This window comes from Rhamphochromis longiceps, linkage group LG7, assembly GCF_057381845.1.
Source record: "Rhamphochromis longiceps isolate RC_006_pf linkage group LG7, R_longiceps_female_GT1.1, whole genome shotgun sequence".
NCBI classification, from domain to species: domain Eukaryota; kingdom Metazoa; phylum Chordata; class Actinopteri; order Cichliformes; family Cichlidae; genus Rhamphochromis; species Rhamphochromis longiceps.
Window position 1 is genome coordinate 3,003,461 of NC_140563.1, and position 20,033 is coordinate 3,023,493.

General features: G+C 41.7%; 2 protein-coding genes across 7 annotated transcripts in view; both read right to left on the minus strand.

Annotated features, from left to right (window-relative positions):
• fgd4a (FYVE, RhoGEF and PH domain containing 4a) overlaps positions 1 to 13,031 on the minus strand; it is a 55,339-nt gene extending 42,308 nt beyond the window's left edge. Inside the window, exon 1 of one of the 3 annotated variants that reach the window (XM_085411631.1) lies at positions 12,753 to 13,031. In XM_085411631.1, the coding sequence (XP_085267757.1) occupies positions 12,753 to 12,855 (103 nt within the window). In that variant the 5' untranslated portion in view covers positions 12,856 to 13,031. Of the gene's footprint in view, positions 1 to 6,566; positions 6,659 to 6,761; positions 6,941 to 12,752 lie in introns of those variants that run through there. The other 2 variants (XM_085411633.1, XM_085411635.1) reach the window with 2 other exon arrangements.
• Positions 13,032 to 13,410: 379 nt separating this feature from the next.
• The window catches only part of bicd1a (bicaudal D homolog 1a), a 31,115-nt gene continuing 24,492 nt past the window's right edge, over positions 13,411 to 20,033 (minus strand). The window contains exons 6-10 of one of the 4 annotated variants that reach the window (XM_085411629.1): positions 19,216 to 19,971; positions 18,953 to 19,104; positions 18,608 to 18,818; positions 16,984 to 17,059; positions 13,412 to 15,948 (exon numbers count right to left, since the gene is read on the minus strand). In XM_085411629.1, the coding sequence (XP_085267755.1) occupies positions 17,012 to 17,059; positions 18,608 to 18,818; positions 18,953 to 19,104; positions 19,216 to 19,971 (1,167 nt within the window). In that variant the 3' untranslated portion in view covers positions 13,412 to 15,948; positions 16,984 to 17,011. Of the gene's footprint in view, positions 15,949 to 16,983; positions 18,819 to 18,952; positions 19,105 to 19,215; positions 19,972 to 20,033 lie in introns of all 4 variants that reach the window. The other 3 variants (XM_085411628.1, XM_085411630.1, XR_014912481.1) reach the window with 3 other exon arrangements.

Sequence of the window (20,033 nt, forward strand, 5' to 3'; positions counted from 1 at the left end):
GACGACCCTCGAGCTGATGCCATCTGGACCCGCTGCCTTCTTGCCATTAATCCTCCTCAGTTCCCTCCTAACCTGGGTGGTTGAGAGAGACAGGCTGGAGCCTTGTGTTGAGTGTGTATAGGACTTTGGAGTTGACGTCACGCCGCAATGCATTATGGGAGCGCAGCGCCATTTTCGAGGTCTACGAATCAAACCAAACACACTGTGTTGGAACGACGACTACAAGAAAGATGCTTAAAAGCAGCTCAAAAGAGAATGAACTGTATAGAGACCGATTTCATTCAGAGGCGAAGCAGCGGTACTTGCAGAAAATAGCGTGCATTGGAAATGTGGACCAGTATGAAATAGGGCCGTGGAGTAGAAACCCTGAAGACCAACTGCTACTGACGTAGCCTGACATATTTTCGTACCTTATCTGTGGAATCAGCGCGTACAAGTCGAGTCTTTCCTCCAACTCGGGCCACCTCGCCTTATGTCCGCGGAAACTCAGCTGCGTCTTCTTGACCTGCCGGAGCTTGTTTTCCAGCTTCCTCCACTTGCGAACCATCGATTCATTAATCTTAAATTCTCTCGCGGCTGCTTGATTTCCATGTTCCTCCGCGTAGCTGATGGCCTTCAGTTTAAACTGTGCTTCATAAGCGTGTCTCTTTGCCATTTTCAGGGTTGTTAAAACAACGATGTTCCACATAACGCACATACCTGACCTTTTATACAGGTATGTGCGATTGTCCGGTATATACGATCAACGCCCACACTTCACCCTTTAGCGTTCTCATGGTGTTCTCTACTACGTCCTCCTTACAACACACAGGGCGCACTGCGCTATAGGGCGCGCCGTACTTTTTGAAGAAAATCTAAGACTTTTAAGTGCGCCTTATGGTCGTGAAAATACGGTACAAGTCGTTTCAGTGGTTTCAGACTGGGCCAAAACAAAAACCACTGTCATAATGTCTATATCACAATGATACAGAAGAAAGTGCTCTAGCACAGCTGCATTATCTCGGCACGAGCTGTTAGTTTCAGCAGTATTGCATATGTAGACTTTTACTAATGGTGTAGCTTTAGAAGATCACCATAAGTCTGGTGGTGTTTGTACAGTGTACTCGTTGTACACTGGTTGTACTGGTTCAGGCTCTGTCGTGGTTTTTGGGCTGTCACCAGATAGCATATTCACTGATTTTTATCAGAAAGAGGGTGTGTTGTTTCTTTTGTGATGCTTTTCAGAAGTTTTGTTTTTCAGATGCCGAATAATGGACCTAGTTAAGTATTCACTGTACAACCTGCAGTGTGACGTGAGTGCAGGAATTACTGTCACGTAGGTACACATGCACACTTATAAGACGAGCTACAAATCCACAGGTCTTATTTACGTTGGGTTGATGAACACAACACACACACACACACACACACACACACACACACACACACACACACACACACACACACACACACACACACGGAGAAGGTCACATCAATGCAACAACATGCTCTAACTCTGAGACACCGCAGGTATAAGAAATGCAATCAAATAGGTGAAGCACACTCTGCTTGGTGGTAGATAAGCCATCCCTCGCTGCTGTACAGCCAAAGATGAATCAGCTGTCACACCCTCTGGATGACAGCTTAAAGAACCACTTCTGAGCTGCCTCACAGAGTCAAACAGACACACAGACAGACAGACAGACAGACAGACAGACAGACAGACACACACACACACACACACACACACTAAATGTACCCAAATGAAGCCTTTCTTCTATTTAAATCCAAAAACAATACAACACAAAATGTAAGGTCAAAAATATTTTGCACAGCTTATTTCAAGTATTCTTATTAAAGAAAATATCACTATAAATAATAACACAAATAATATCTTCAGCTGACTTTTAAGACTCTGTCCCTCTATTTGGGCTCTACAATTTTGTTGTACATATACAATGACAGTGAAGGGCTCTTCTGTTCTATTATACGAGTGCTTACATTCAACCCATCAGCACTGCAGTCACTTTTCAGCAGACAGTTGTGTAAAGATGAAAAACCTGCCTTCATTTCAAACAGATTTTAAGGGAGTAGAATCTTATCATCCAGATGGCTTTTTGTGATGTTTTGTTACCTTGTAACAAGAGAATATATGTGCATACATTTTCTTCTGTCTAATGCCTCACTACCTTCCTCCCACTCATCACACATAGACACAGTCACACACACACACACACTTCACACTTTTTCCTCCCTCCTCATGGCTGCAGCTGGCAGTTCCCACTGCTCTTGCCATTTCCATACCTCTCTGTTACTCTGCATCCATCTCTCTTCTCTCTTTGGCCTGGGAGAAAAGGCGAGGGGAGGAGAGCACCATAGCTCCAGGCCATTACCCATCACATCTCTATAAGCTCAAAGCGGGCCTACCACACACACACATCATTAATTAAACCTGCACCACTTACCAACACGCCTGTTTTCTTGCACACACACACGCACACGCACATATTTGATCCCTCGCTGTTTTCATTGACTCAACCCTCCCCTCCTCCATGCACATTGTTGAAGGTCAATAATAAATGATGGGTATGGTCTGCAGACACGAGCACATTCAGAGACACACACACAAGAACAAAAGCTTCAAATACACAACAAACTGTCATGGTCCTGGGTCGTGCGACCCAGTGTTTTGTGTTTTAGCCTATTTTGATGTTTATTCTTTGTTTAGGGTCACTAAGGCAGTCCAGCCATTTGTACATATTACCCGTGTATTAAGTCTCCCTTGCCCTTCGTGTGTTTATGTCTGCGTGTCTTATATTGTCAAGTCCATGCTGTCGGTTATGTCATCTCCCCTGTACTACGTCTCCCCGGTTCATGTGTCTTGTCTAATCTCCATGTTTCCTGTTTTACTTTGAAAGTCTGTATTCACGGTCAGTGTATTCAGTTTCACTCCTTCTGTCCTGTCGTTAAGTTCATGTGTGTCAGCTGTGTTCCCATGTGTGGCCACTTCCCCTGATCATCCCTCATGTGTATTTAGTCTCTGTGTTTCATACAGTCTGTCTCGCGTCGTCTGTGTTACCACCTCCTGTGTTCTGTACCTCCAGCCATAGTCTTTCCTTAGTTTTGTCCAGTTTAGGTTTTCTGTTGAGTACTACACGTATGCTGCCCTCATTCTGTTTTTGTTCTTTTCATCAGCCATAATAAAAGGCTCGTTTTGTTGGAATCCACTCCTGCATCCTCGTTTGTGTTCGCACCTGGGTCCACCACACACCTTTCCGCACGGTCTGCCTCCGCAGACCGTGACACAAACAAGGTACACAAACCAAAAGCTTGTCTCTACAGCAGTAGAGCACATCTGTCACAAAAGGAGGACAGGCAACGGGTCAGCATCCACCCCCGCCTCACAACTTGCCCTGGATTGGTTCCCACAATCATGCCATCCCTGCTGTCAATCTTCCCCTACAAAAAACCCCAACAACCAGCTGAAAATCGATGCAGACTGTGAAGCAACGACCCTAAAGCAAAGCTGTGCAAGAGATAATAACGCAGCCAGACTGTAGCATTTATCTAAACATCAAATTGATTAAACAATTAGTTTACCGGGAGTGAGAAAAGGATCTCGGCACAGAAAATGCTTTTGTTATCCATCTCGTCTTTCCACACAGTAAACACGCAGAAGAAATCTCATTATAATCCAAGCTGTATAACAAAATGAGTTCAACGGGATCTTTAACACTGATAAACGCCTCATTATTTTCATGTTTGTGAGTGCAGCAGTGATAGCATACATGTAAACGCGCTCATTCGCTGATCTTATAAAAGGCCAGTTTATCAAGCCAAACACCATCTTGCTTAAAGACAGGCACAGGTTAAACATGAGGAGCGCTGTGTGAAATTCTGTCATATATACCCACCGATCGTCTGTGTCTGTTTGAATTACTATTCAGCAAATGCTTTGTAAATCACATTGTGGCTAACAGGATTTACTACGTTCCCCTCTGCACCATTTAACACTCTAACAAGGCAATCACAATTCAACTGACAAGGCTCATCAGGTGCTCCATACTGACTGATGACAGACAGTGTGGGAGGGTGAAATTTCATTTGGAGCCATAATCATAAATGTATGTTCGACATTTTTAACAGCAGTTCACAAATTTTGAGATTAGCACCTTAAAATCCGAAATACTAAAAACCCACACCTTTCTGATTTGGCGTTTCTGCCCAACATCTGCTGACATGCGTGTTGGCAGAAAGCCCTCTGGTGGTTACAGTCGAGACTGCACACCTGCCTGACAGCTGTTTTCGTGCTTAAACAACATCCAATACATCATCTTACTGTAAATTCCATTGTTTCAGCTTTTAAACCACTTATAGATTTAAAAAAAGACTCAAATGGAAACACCTGTTTATTTGCATTTCAGCAAATGAAATACCTGAGATCTAAATGTCCTCTATTGCATTAACAGATTGAAGATTTTTCCAACACCCACCCTGATTTAAATGAAACCGACAAGTTTGAAAGTTTAAAACTTGAGATGAATGAGATGAATGTATGTAAATCTGAAGATGTCCATACATGTCGTGTCAAACTAATAATGTGAACAGAGAGATCAACAGGTAAAGAAAGAGTTTGCAATAAAGGAGGGAAAAAAGAAAGAAAAAAACATGTAGTTTTCCAGGAAGCACCTAGCAGAGGTTAACAACAACACTCTCAAGACTCTCACCAAGTGAAACGAACAATGGTGCTAAATTTAGCTCATCATTATCATCTGCACATGACTACCAGACACTTGCCCTTTGTCTACGCAGAACTTACTTTCTTGTTTAAGTTCTTTAAATACGACGTAAAAACAAGGAAGTAACATTGACGAATCAGCCGCCAACTACCAGTAAAGTCTCCAAAGACGTAAGTGTTAATTACACAATATTTCAGAATTTAATTTGAAAATGTCGACAACTGCACTGCAGCACAAACTAAAAGAGTGTGTCATCTTGGGAACACACACACGCAAATGGTCGCACGGACCATTAAGGGGCTGGTCATTATGCCTCACACTCACACACACACACGCACACACACTTACACACACACGCACACACACTTACACACACACACACACACACACACACACACACACACACACACACACACACACACACACACACACACACACACCCACACACACACACTTACACACTTCATGGCCTTGAGCTGAACAAAAACACAGTGAGCAGGATTAAATGCCCGAGGCCAACCCCGACACATCGAGCATTCTTTCATGAACGTAAGCATTTAAAAACAACAGACTGTAACTGTTGTTCACTATTATTTGTAGAACTTGGTGTAAGTATTTCTTAACATGATGCTACGTACCCCTAAAATAAGAGAGGGGATGTCTATATCATTCCTATTCCATTTCCATGCCATGATAATAGAATTTATTTATCATTACTGGTATAATTTTTCTAGTTTTCATGGCTACATTAAATTAAGAGAATCTTCTGATAGACTGGGCATTTGTTCCCACATTAGTATGATTAATGCTGCTACTTCAGTGCTTACAGAAGCTAATTTGACTTAAAGTAAACATTCACCATTAACCTTTTTTTAAGAGATGCTCAAATGTTCCCTGAACTAAAACCTCTCTTTTGAACACTAAAGTAAAAATAGAGAATGAATCCAACTGTGCATGTAGCAGTGCTGATAAGTTGGGTCTCCACTGCTTCTTAGACTCTCTCCCACATTAAAACAATGAGCATGGTGAAAGGAGCCGGGCTCGCTGGTGTTCCCAGCCTTTTCCTTCCTGCCAATGTGAATGAGAGCAGAATGTCTCACACCGCTTCTCCTGGTCTGCTTTTAACTGAGGGTGACTCAACCCCTCAACAACACACAGGAGCCGAAGAAAGGTGCGCATTTAAGGGGCTGCAATGTTACAGCACGCATACACTGTATTGCATGAACACAGTTGTAAAAGCTCATCAGGGACGTTGCCAAAAGGTCAGAGTGGTTGGAGGGTCTTAAGAGTGGGAGCCAGTTCCCAGGCCTCTGAGAACAAAACTTTTGGTTTTTTTCCACTGTGGTGGATTTAAAGCTCCCCTCACATGCTGCTGTGTTTCTCTGAGGCTGCAGGCAGGTCTGCAGGGAGGCCAACGCAGTAAATCAACAAGAACATTTAAAGCACTCACTGTACATGACAAGTAGTCGCTCTGTGTGAATTTACCAGTCATTCACGCAGACTGCTAACGAAACCCAACACAATTAGCAGTGCTGCAGAAGGCAAGGCTCTTTAAAGATAAGCAAGAACAAGCAAACACTTGATCGGAGGGAGCTGCAGCACAACAAAGATCTTTGAAGTACAGCAGGAGGACGGATATGTTAGAAATGGGACCTCTCTAACAGTTAGGAAACTAAAAGTTGCTAAATGCCATTTAAACACTGACAACAGAGCATCGAGGACATTTCACATGTAAGAAAATGATTCACACAGGACTTTTTAAAAGCATGAACAAGAAAACTCTCTTCCCTTTTCAACAACATTAACTCATTGCTGTGTAATTCATAATGACAGGTCTCTAAATCTTACCATAGCAGCAGAGCAGACACATCTTTGACTTTTTACCTTTCCGGCTCCAAAACCAGTACTTGCGTCGTCGTTTCATTATCCGTCCAGTGTCTTTTACTTTAAAATGATAACCCAAATGGTCCTTCTAAACATATATATTCAGCTAAAGATAGTATTCATCCTCACTGTGTCGTCCAGCCTGTGAGAATCACCTACCCGAGGATATATCGCGTCTCAGACAGGATCTCAGGAAGTCCATCTCGTGCCCAAAAGTGAGGTGTATAAAAAGATTAGGAAAGGAAAAGTGTTACAAAGAAACACTAATGTTGCACTTCCCAAGTGTAAAAAAGTGTACCTTTCCAGTACACCTCTGGGTGCACACTATGCTGCGCTTTACCCTACGATCCTGCAGAGAAAGATAAAAGATGAATCAGCAAGCCACAAACACATTTTAATCCTGTTGCAGAAGGGATGTCCTCAGTTTCGCAAAGGTGAGAACCAAAAAGGCGGGCTGTACGTTTTCACAATATCATCCTTTGTTAAACTTCCTCAAAGTGGAAGGCTCCTTAGCTCATTGGTTCCTTGGTGTCTAGCAGGCCAACACAGCAAGGCTGATTCCTCCTTTTCTCAGTTCAAACTAAAGGTAACAGTGTTGTAGTGGTCTGGGAAGGACCTCTTAGGCTATAACAATGCTTGTCAGGACCGGGAAAAGACACTCACACACACACACACACACACACACACACACACACACACACACACACACACACACACACACACACACACACACACACACACACACTGCAGTCAGGAAGCTCTGGTTGGCGCATGGAAAGAAAAACAGAATGTCCTGGCTGAAACATGGCAGCTATTTAAGCTTCTATTGATTGGGCAAACTGAATCTCAGACTCATTAACATTTAGAAATATATTACAACAACAGATTTACAATAAATTAAAAATCGCCTGAGAGGACAAGCTGACCTTGAATACAGATGAAGATATAAACACAGAAGTTTCAAAATAGCCATGAAATTTTTCACAGAACTGGTGTGTTTTATGATGAGTTTATGAAATTTAAAAAAAACAAATACTGAACACTAGTGTGTAAAAGTAAAGAACAATAGAATCAAGAGCTGCTCAGATGGGAGGTACGCCTGGTTTTGCAAAGAGAATCAAAAGCACCGAACACGATGATTACTCTTCTAATTGATGCGGGATCAGCTGCACAGTGTCATGCCACTCTAAAGTGCAGCTGATACAGGCTTCATTATAAAGGACTACATTTCTCTGAAAGGGCCCTGCCACACTGAGCAGTGACAACCATTTGTAAACATTCCTAAGCGTTTAATGCCTCCTACTGGAGCGTTTGTGAACTGCACCAGTACCTCAAAAATAATTCTACGGTGAATCCATCTGTTTGAGACAGTTTGTGTATGCAGATCCTGACATTACACAAACACACAGACACAAAAGCCATTTTAGTGCACTACACACCCACAGTGATTATTCCCTGAGTAAACCAAACCCCTCCTCCAGACTTCAATGAGCAATCGTCTATAGTCTGGGTCGTTTCCAGCAGACAGAGTAAACTTTGGGAAGAAATTCCAATAAGGAAACAACCGCATTACTCAGTCTAATAAAGTTAAAGATTAACAAAAATACATACACACCTGGCAAGTGGTTAAATATTATTGTACAACATCTTCACGCCAATGTTAACATGCCAGTGAATATAACAAATGGAAAAACACATCTCAGACGATGTCCTGAAAGTCAAGTGATTAAAAAAAAAAAAAAATCAATAAATTGATGAGATTCCTCCTGATTCTCGTGACTTTTTCCAAAGAACAAAGCGATAACAAACTTGTGAATGGAAAAATACCAGACAAAAGTATCCATGGAAACCAATTAAAAAGAACTTTTAAAAACACATTAATTCAACATTTGATCCCAGACCTCAGGACAGCTTGAGGGTGGATATTCATTTATTACGTTTATAAAATATTTATCCTCAAACTGAAAGTCTGACATCACAGATCAGCTGTGAGGTGTTGAGTAGGCCACCAAACTATGCTTGGAGCTAAACAAATGTACTGTGACACCTGCACCGAAATCAGAATAATACTTTTTATTCAACAGTTTGTAGTCATCTCATAGCAATTCACGTTTTCCACATTTAAGTTCTTTGCGTTATCCTGAGGAAATGATCTTACTTGTTAGCAGGTATCGTAACTACTCCAAAAACAAAAAACAATTAATTTTTTTAGTTATTACAAAAACCTATTAGTTACATTTTCAATAAAATATTATTTTATAAATTAATAATCTGAGCTGCTGTTATAAAAATCGTAACTTTTGGAGTCGTGCACACATACAGTCCTGTGCAAAAGCTCAGGCACACCTCACTCCTTATACTGTAAACAGGAAATAGGTGAAGCGATTTATTAAAACATATGAAAATATACATGGAAATACAATAAATAAGACAAAAAACCTTTTTGTACAATTCTAACGAGCTTGAAAATCAGTATTTGGTATGATCACCTTTATTCTTTCGATGCAGCCTGAACCTGTGCAAGCCTTTGTCTCATTTCTTTAAGTAGTCTGCAGGAATAATTCTTCAGGGTTCTTGAAGAACATTCAAAGATCTTCTTTCGATGTTGGCTACCTTTTGTTCTGTCAAGATGACTCCTCATTGCTTCAGTAATGTTGAGGTCCGGGCTCTGGGGAGGCCGGTCCATGCGAGATGCTTTTACTGCACTGGCAGTGTGTTTAGGCTCATTGTTGCGCTAAACACGAAGCTCCTGCCATTTATAATTTAGTCTATTTTGATTTTGGCTGAAGTGCAGCCTCAAACCATGGCAGCGCCTCCACCATGTATTACAGATAGCTGTAGACACTGTTTCACATCTCTCCCGGCCTCTTGCATACATACTGTACCGACGACAATTTGAACCACAAATGTCAAATTTGGGCTCATGGAGGTTTTATCTCTTCGGTCCAGCTATTGTGTGATGTTGCATACCTCATCTTCTCCTTGTTTTGCTTATTAACTAGAACTACTCGACACTCTTTTATACTGCCGACACTTTATTCACTTTTAGTCACTTGCAGTTATTTATTCACCTATTCAGTCACTTTAATTTTAAAACTGTGTAATTTTATAACTGTGTATATACTGTATATTCTGTGTATTTATTATCTCACTCTTATTGTTTGTCCTTATCTTCAATGTCATGCTGCTTTGTTGTATCTTAATTACCCCTTGGGGATAAATAAAGTCTTTCTGATTCTGATTATTTAATGATGGCTTCTTGACAGCCATCATCCACTGAGAGCATTTCTGAAGAGGCTTTAGCGAACACTACATGGATCAACTGAAGGGCCAGATGGATCTCAGGGTCTGTGTCAGATCTTTGCTGGATGTTTTCCAGTTTGTCAATAATGTGACTTTCAGATAGTGTTCATCTGCTGTACATAGTTTTTTTTAGGGCTAACATTTCTTAATTAGTCCTCCATTGTCAGGTTTCCTTAAAATTTGTAAGGATGTAGTGCACAGCATGTCAAGATTGCATTTAATAGCTCTTTAGGAATCAGCTCGTTGAAACTTGTGAGGTATGAGGAAGGGGCTGAAAATGAGTAAACAAACAACAACAAAATAACCCAACAACCTTGAAAGACCTTCAGAAAGCAAGTCCAGCTTCTTGTTAGTTTAAATATAAAGAAATAAAGGCCATTATTTCAGACTCTTGCATGGTACATGTGGATTTTTCCTCCAATCTAAGCCGTTAAGACTCTTTAATCACATTTTATTTACAAGATTTTAACTATGGTGTAACCACAGAAGTGGGTGTGGTGGGGGGCTGCGACTGGCCGCTTTCATCATTCAAATAGCAATCACACATGAAGCAATGCTTCTCCATAACCACACATATGATTTATGAGCAGTGTTTACTTATGTGGTTCAGCAAAGCATGTCATAGAAAAAACTAATCACTGTTGAGCCACCGTGAACTCAACTGTACAAGAGAACCATTGCTGAAGAGAGTTAAAGCCAGCGGAGGACAGTAAGACAGTTCAGCTCAGCATGAATGGCCATCAGTGCAGCAAAAACAATACCGGCAACAGCAGGCTAGCAGGCCACACAGCTGCTGATTCATACAGTCCCACTGCTTCTATCTTAGCACACAAAAAACAAACAGTCCCTTTGTTGGAGACTGATACGGCTGTGTTCACATCAGCATAAACCGACGTGCTGTGAAGCTATTTGGACTCCACTGAATTCATTTTACTGTGCGTGTAGATCATTGTGAGACGTTTCTAAGACATGGGCCCACATACACAGATATATTCTGAAGGTTATGATGGTATCCAAAGATATTTACATGGTGCAATCCAACTCCGTTACACTGACACGACAAAAAAGGGCTGACATGGTAACAATGTGTTACAGGTTCAAAGGATAACAAACTTGCAGACCTAATAGTTTATTTCCTGACCTTTTGTCCCCAGTGACGTGATCAAAACTGACACAAACGACTGCAACGTCTGTCCTTCAGAATAAAATAATGGCTTAGAATCCACATTCATACCAAAGCTAGTGAATCGTCTGGCCTGAGTGAATGGAAGTAGAGCGTAACAGATGATTAAAAGTTTAAAACCGTGTCTCTGCTGAAAGCCAGAAAATAACCGCAGTCAAAGAAATGCAGGCTCAGCCAGGCATAATAAAAATGCTGGATCATTAAGAGTCATATTGGATCAAGTTGAACAGAAGAAACAACTGCAGCAGGGGCAATTAAGTCATACGTATTAGTTCGATTCAGTGCTTTAACTCCCGAGAGCGATCACAGTTCATGTGCAGGTTAAATTTACTGTGACAGAACCAGCATGACAGATTTGTTGTTCGGTGCTAATAAACTGGCAGTGAGAATGACGGCTGGCTTTCATGGTAAGATGTTAAAGCCTCTTCTGATGGAAAATGACAAATCAAATCAATTCTTCCAGAAATTAGCCAAGACTTCACATTAACCACATCAGCAGCCTGCGTTGCTCAGTTCTCAGATTCAGTGCTGCATTTTGTTATTATCCTTTGGCCTATTATCATAAAAGCAGTTTTACATAAAGCATAGACAACTTGGTATATGGCGACATTGTGCAATACAAGGGGAAGTGATTATAAACGTGTAAAAGTGACTGCAAACACAGGGTGATTCAATGCTTGGTAATATTTTTGGGTATTTTAGGACTGAGCTCACTTCCTCACCTTAAAGGTGTGGACTTGTAACAGGAGCGGTCCACTGACAGGCAGATTTTATGATCTGAAGCCACCTTCCCTCTTCATACATGTAGTGATAATCACTGAACAAAGTTCACATCAAACTAGGAGTACTGTATTCTTAGCTGCATGTTTGCACAAGCATGCAGTAGGACTGCAAGATAAGGCGATAAGTCTAAGCTGATCTTGCCCAGTCATAATTGTAATAATCATTTGGATCCTTTTTCAGAGTAATTTCAAATGTAAAACTGGATTAGCGAGCCGGGCAAACTTTCAGTCACAAGTGCCAGGTCGGGGTTCTGCAAAGAGTCATCTGGAAGTTTGTTTGGTCACAGATCCCAAGATTTTTTTAATGCATTTGAAATGTTAAGCTGAGATACAAAGTGCACAGAAACCTTCTGAGGAACACCTGAGAGGTGTGTGTACAGGCAGTGTCATATGACTGCCTACTAATTTTTGTTCACTGTGGTTATTTGGAAGAAAAAAAAAGAAAAAACATGCCCTCCAGCCTGCAGATGGTTACACAACAGGTTGGGTCTTGCCTTTAAACCCTTCATACCTGCTGATCAGCCAGCACTTCAGCAGTGGTGTGTAAACACGGGGCTGTAACGGAGGTGTGCCGAGTGTCACGGCCTGGCCATTCCACGCTTACCCAACCGGACTGAGGAAAACACATCACGGCTATGTGACAACTAAAAAAGTCATAAGGTACGATCTGAGTCATTCGTACCTGCACATGAAAGCGTATTTAATGTTTCTAGTGGTTCCTGTGAAGACATATTAAATATTTAAGAAGTTGGATAAAAAAAGTCGCACAAAATAAATAATAAAAATAATAGTTGAGAAATGAATCTCTCAGAGTGGCTTTGGGATTGTAGCCTACATCTAATCATCAAAATGTTCCCTACAATTTAAAAAACAAACCCTCACCTGCTTCTCGTCGCTGCGTGGCGTCCAGACTTCTCGGTTTCCTGCGAAAAGCCACTCTGTTAAAGCTCTCCATTTCCCCCCGAGACTCTGACCGCTCAAGCATTCGGATACTTAAGTGACAGGAATTTCAATCTTCAAGAATAACCACGAAAATGTTGAGCAACGCGATCCCCTCCTCGCTGCAAGTTCACAACCACGTCCAGCTTCGCAGCGCCACTTACAACTGTTTGCCCGGGTCAGTCAGCAGCACTGAAGACGCGCTGGATTTCGGTAAACAGACCTAATAATAATATCCATAAATATAGAAAACCTATGTGAAAGACTTTCGGTTTGATTCAGTGAGTTCCCTCCAATGGCACCTTGATTGGGTGCTTCCCGAGCCGCACCCGCCTCTCCAGTCAGCGGAGCAGAAGCCTGTTTTTTTTAAACCACCTTACAGCGACTTGTGCGGTTTTTATTCCCTCACACACAAAAAACAGAGCAGTGTTGTGTGTGTATATGTACGGTCATTTTAGATCCTTTAAATAGCAACACAGTGTAAAATGGGCTACTCATACAGAACTAAAATAAAAAAGGGGAAAGTGCCCATTACGCAGAATAGGCCATTCATTTTCCTAATTATAGATTCGTGATTGCATATCACTTTAATGTCAAGCTAAAGCTAACTTTATTGATAGTTACAACAACAACAACAACAACAACAACAACAACAACAACAACAACAATAATAATAATAATAAACTAATAATGCATTTTTTAGCTGTTACCTTTTATATATTATTTTTTATAATAATATGCAATATTACCAGTGGCACTTACTAAACGGCAGACCGCATACTGCATTGGACTCTAGGAAATATTTGTCACCCCTTTAGGCATGACACTGGCTCACACTGATTTTGTCCTATAGTATAATTTAGCATTTTAACCTATTCTGTGTTGTCTGTAGGAGCACAGGAATACAGGCACCATCATTACAGGAAGTCTCGTGGAGTCTAGTTTTGTGTAGCTCATTAAAAATGGCAAGGCAGAGAAACAGACGCAGAAGCAAAGTCATACAAATCCAAGGGCATCTTTTATTTAGTTGTGAAGCCAATTGAACACCGTTTTAAGTGGTGGAGAAACTTTAAAACCCACCGCAGTACAGCATACTGCTAGCATTCCTTTTTAACCATGTTATATTTTTCCATTTTTAGATTAGTCTCTCTCCATCCATAGCTATGTTGTGCAAACAAACCAAGAGAGTTAGGTCACCGATGAGCCTGCATGAGTGCAGAAGCTACTTTTGGACCACAAATGTTTTCAACGCTCTATAGTTGCAAAAGTAACAATCTAACAATGATAAATCAAACAAATGTACACACACACACACACACACACACACACACACACACACACACACACACACACACACACACACACACAGCATCCACTCAGTTGTTACTGTTGTAACAGAAGTTCTGTCATTACAAGATTAATACTGACTATGTAGTTTTAATTTATCCCTTCCATATCCATGTGACAAACAACTGTATCTAACATCAGAGACATTATGAGTGTACCAGACAAGTACGGTACAGAAATATGGGACTTCAATTATGCAACAAACTCCACAAACTGCCCATCTCAGTGTTTCAAAAGCAACAATGTCTCAATTTTTACACAGAAAATTGACAATAGTGCTCCTTCATCAAAATCGGCAACACTCCTCCTGCTGTTTTATCATTCTTATCCTGCTGGTTAGTTCATGATGACGGAAATGGTTAAAAGATTTGGTAAATCTTACCCAGATCAGTCTGAAACAGGGGCAACTGTATTGCTCTAATGCATAGTGCAGAATTGTGCTTGAACAGTACTCCATACTGTATGGAGTAAGCATGTAGAGAAAGCTGAACAAGGTGATGTTTTGAGAACAGCGTAAGCTCGGATATGGAAAATGTCAGCATGATTAACATTTTTCTTAATGTCATAATTAGGGGTATTAATGTGAATAATAAAAGTTTTCTGAAGAAAATGGTGAGATTACAATGATGAAGGTGACAGTTACTTAAGAGGAGGCACACCTTTGGGGAATCCTCTGTCCTTAGCTAATGTTAAAAAAGGAGGTCAGTTCACTCCACGGTCACTTAAACCTGTGCAATTCAAAGAGCAAAATAAAAACCTCAGCCCAACAGCCCTAGTCTTGATCTCAAACACCCAACCACTCACCTACCCCGGTCTCTGAGAGACCTGAGCTATGTAACAGACAAACAACACATCACCAGAGTCTGCTGCAAATCATTACAAAAATCAAAGCAAAGGGAGTTATAAAATAGTCCACAAGCATCCAGACTACTGATGATTCAAAACACAATTAAATTCGCCATCATAAAAACAACAACAAAATGAAAAATATTCTTATTCTTTGAATCTAGACCTTCATTAGCCTGTTTACAAAAACCATATTTGCTAACACCCCTTTGTAAAAATGATATATGTGAGTTTTTGGGGATTATTATGCTGGTAAAATCTAATATTTCAATTTCCTTAAGTTTTTCAAAAGAAGACGTTCTGCTTTTGTTTGTTTTCGTTTTTTGGGGAAACAAATATACATATACAGTAGTGAATGTGCTAAACTGTTTAAGTCTTCATCACAGCAGGAAAACTGTCTTTGAGCTCCATCTCGCAGAATGACAAAAAAGGAAAACACACAAAAATATACAAGTAATAAATATATCAGAAATAAATAACTGGCAGAGTGAATAAATTATAAATAAATACTAGGAGAAACAGGGCGGCAGATTTCAGTGTGTTGTCACTGGCATTTCTGCCTCAGGTCAGGTCTCTGTTTTGTGTTTCCAGGACAGTAGGTCACTTCCAGAGATGAAGGAAGCGTCCTGCTCCTCTTCTACGACCCAGGTAACCAGGAGGCCGGCCACAGCTGGGCAGTGTAGTGCTCAGTGAGATCACAGAGCTCAGTAAGCACCCGGTTGGACTGCTTGGTGGAGGGGAGCTAAACTGAGGGAACCCCCGTCCAGTGTGTCTGTGTCTCTGCAGGACTGCTTCCAGACTGAGGTCTGAGCAGGACCAGCGTGGTTAGGTGCCAGGAGGATGGGGCTGCTGGGCCAGACAGTTACGAGGGTCGCAAGGGGAGAGAAGGCTTCTGCTGCTGGACAGGACTGCTCGGTGTTCCTGGTGGTCTGCCAGAAATTTAGGACTGAAAGGAGGCAAAGACACATGAGAAGAGAATAGTGTGAAAAAGGTTATTCCAAATATAAAATGCAAAAATGGAGCATGAGACGGTTTCCTTCCACATGTAAGCATGAAGAAAAAAACATGCTTAGATGTGGATTAATACCGATACCACTTACATCTGATACCCACTGCAGCATGTTAGCTTAGCTTAGCATAAATACTGGAAACAGCTATTCAGCTCTATCAAAAGCTAGAAAAATTAGTAGTACAGGTTACATCTGAACTTTACAGTTTGCATACTTAAACTCCTTTATTGTATCTATTAAACAAATTCATTTGCTAATGTCGTTCTTTTTCTTTGGCCGTGGCCAGGCCAGCTATTGTTTCCAGTTTTTATGTCAAGCTATTCTAACTAGTGCTAACTAACTGATAGTGACAACTTCATTTGTGGTGCACAGACAGAGTGGTGTCAGTCTTATTGTTTAAGTTAAGGAACAAAGGAAATATGTGCACTTTTAGAAAGTCAACTACTTAAACCAGGCCAGAAACAACATGGTGCACGGTGACATCGAGAAATCAAAACAGGGTTATAACGTGAGGTAATAACAACATCAGCAGTAGAGCCTAACTGAAAAAAGAAGACCCTCATATTCATCACTGGATCAGCTCTTCATTGGCCTGCTAGCAACATAGCATTGTGCAGAGCATACGTTAACAGACCCTCCTTCCAGTGAAAACCTCGCCTTGTCAGAAAAGCATGTATAGATACAAAATGGTCATGCAAAACTGCTCATGCAGAGTGACAAATAATTCATAGTGTGAACTATTAATTCCAGAATACAAGGGTTTGCATAATACTTAATGTAAAGGTTAATATTTGGATCATGCAGGTTCAGTTATCTTGATGCAGGTGTTGCTGCTACTAAACAAATCCAACTAAAAATGTGAAAAAGTCACTTTATATGACAAAGATGTGACATGTTACTGATAGAATTGTATGCAGATAGATAGATAGATATTAGTAAGTCTACTGCTAGCAGGTTCTACAGCTTGTTACCTGCGTACTAGGGAGGCTCTCCCTCGCCTTAGTTGTGGGGAGAGTAGCGGTACTGAGGCAGCAGGCTGCTGACAATCTACAAGAAACTGATAAATTAGACAAATATACAAAGTGGTGACACTCGGGGTTAGACAACAGGACAGAGATAACAGGGTGGACAAGACAAGGGAAGACCTCGTCAGAGACAAAGACACTGAATTCTACTGTTACCGTGACTTTTAGGGTGAAGCGCCAGGCTGATCCCGGTCAGTTTTTCTCAGTACATTACTATAGATCAATAGCACACTGGAAACCAAACTGAGTATAGCTCAAGTGACTGCCCAGTCTCATCAGGACCGGCCACTGCACAGCTAGACAATCTGTGCTGGAAGCAGAAAACACAAAACCCCCAAAGAGACAGAGACATGGACACTTTTACACACACACACACACACACACACACACACACACACACACACACACACACACACACACACACACACACACACACACACACACTTGCCAATACAATATTATATTGATTTGCAAGGGCAAAAAAAGACAAGGACGCGTACAGTGAAACAAAAGCTAAAAATATAATCCTACTCTACCTCACCCGCTGCATATAGGCATTGTATTTTTGGACTACACCAGTTCTGCTGAGGTCTTGTTTACTCGCTCATTTAACACGTAGAAGATTACACATTGCTTTTTAAAAACATTTAGTTTAAATTGGCTTATTTATAATATATGTGACTGTAATTCGGAGTCAAAAGGAGGGAGAAAAAGGTCCAACAGCAATTGACTGCAGTTTCAAAAGGGAAACACATTTGATCAAACACCGCCATCTAGTGTTGAGAAATGGTTACGTCGCAAAGAGGATTGTGCTGTAGCAAAGAATTCTTTTGTTTACTTTCCCTTTTCCAAAGAGGGGTTAGGAATACACGGAGAAAATGCTTGACTGGTTTTCCTACTAGTCTGAGCCTGTCAAAAACCTGGGACAACTTAAGTCATGGTGTAAATAAATTGTAAGGAAAAATCTCAGCTGTAATTCATTGAATCTGCCACAGTGAGGGGCTGTGAGTCATTAAAAATAAAGCCATTTTTGCTTTGTTGTCATTTTGAAACACTTCCTAGTATTGGGGAATGATGTCATATTTTATGGCAGCAGGATTTTAGATGGAAGAAAAGATATCTAATATCAGATTTGTTATCTGGTATTTCATAAAGAATCTTCCCTGTGATGTGTCATGGGCACAGATGTTGCATGATAGTGCACCGGGGTGCCTTATGCATTTCTAAACTAAAGACACGTGATACCACCTCTCCTATTCCACCTAATCTAGAGGCTTCTGGGAAGAAAATTGGTGTTGGGTGTGGAAATGATGATAAAAAACAGCGTAGGGCTAGGCATTTAGGATCTACCAACGACTTCGAACTCCAGAGAGAAACTGGAGTAACTGCAGTGACGCAGAGGTGAAGGTACGGCTGATATCCACAAAGCCACAAACAAACATGAGGTTAGCTCTACACAGGGAAGATTACAAAGGGTCACAGTGGTGTTCGGGGTGTGAGTGATGATGATGAAGTGGCTGTGGAGGCTGGTAGGGTTGGAAGAAATTGTGGGGACACCTCTGCGACTTACTTTGGGTGGGCTGCTTTTTATCTTGGGCACTTTAGCACCACGGGTACGGTGAGTCTGCTCGTGGTCAAACTCCAGATCCTCCAAGCGTTGGGTCAAGGCCAGTTTCTGCTGGATGGCCATTCGGAGGAGGGAGTTCAGCGTCTTCTTTTCATCCTCTGCTGCCGCTAGCTGCCTCTGCATCTCATCCAGCTGTGTAACATATTCATCACACCTACAGGGAGATTAACAGACACACAGCAGGATTATGTGTAGCCACAAGTCAACATTTATACGCAAATTCTACGTTTTAACCGAACACTTTGCTTTCTCATCTTAGCTGTGCCACATTTCCTGAGCCCTTCTCACCTCGTTGCAAACATGGCCCTGAGAGAAGAGAAGGTGGCTGCATCTTCTTTCAGAGCCTTCAGTTCATTCCTTAGCTTCGTCATGGTCTCTGTCACCATCGCCTTTTCATTTTCATACTTGCTCTTCAGATTAGCCAGCGCAACTTCTGCTGTCTGCAAAGATGGGCGATTTGAATTGAATCATTTAATGTTAATAGAAAATGCATTTTAGGTTTTTTTTTAAAATGAAATAAGTGCCAGAATCCAACAAACAAAAGATTTTACCTGCTTATTGGCCTTGAGCACCAGCCTGAGTGTAGCTATTTGCTCTCTCTTAGTACTAAGCAGGGACTTGAGCTTTAGTATTTCTTCCATGCAGGACTCTTTGTCCTTGTCAAGCATGGGTGCTAACTCCCTAGCTGCAGCCCTTTGCCTGGACAGCTGCAGCGAGCGGTCAACAGCCCTCTGCAGGTGTTTGATCTGGTCTCTGATGATGGCGTTTAAGTTGTAGATATTCATCGGCTCCTTCCGCAGGTCCCCACTTGAGTCTGAAGGTACCGGAGATGGGCAAGGAGAGATGCCGATGACCGGGGAGCCGGTGTAGTTGCGGGTAGGGCTGCTGTGGCAGGAGTCTGCTGGGTTGTGAGTTGTTGTCTCGTTATGCTGGGCATCTTTGGATGGGGAGTCTGTGGAACTGCGCGGAGACTCCGAGGAGCAGGCTGCCGATGCTGCCGCAAGACGTCGCGCCAGGCGAGGCGAGAGCAAAGCTCGAGGATCCTCCGAGCCTTTGAGGCTGCCATTGCGTGTGATTCGGCTCTGGCGGTAGTAATCCAGCATGACACGGTTTGGTGTCTCGTTGTTGCACAGACAGACGTGGTGGTAGAGTTGCGCCAACTCCTCACTGAAGGTTACCAGCTCATCCTGGGCAGCGTTCAGCATGCCCTGGCTCTCTGAGGCAGTACTCGCAGTTGCTCGGAGCTCCGCCTCCAGGCTTACAACCCTTTCCCGGCTTTCACGATAACTTCGCTCCAACTGTGTTACCTGCTCAGAAAACAAACAAACAAACAAACAAACAAACAAACAAACAAACAAACAAACAAACA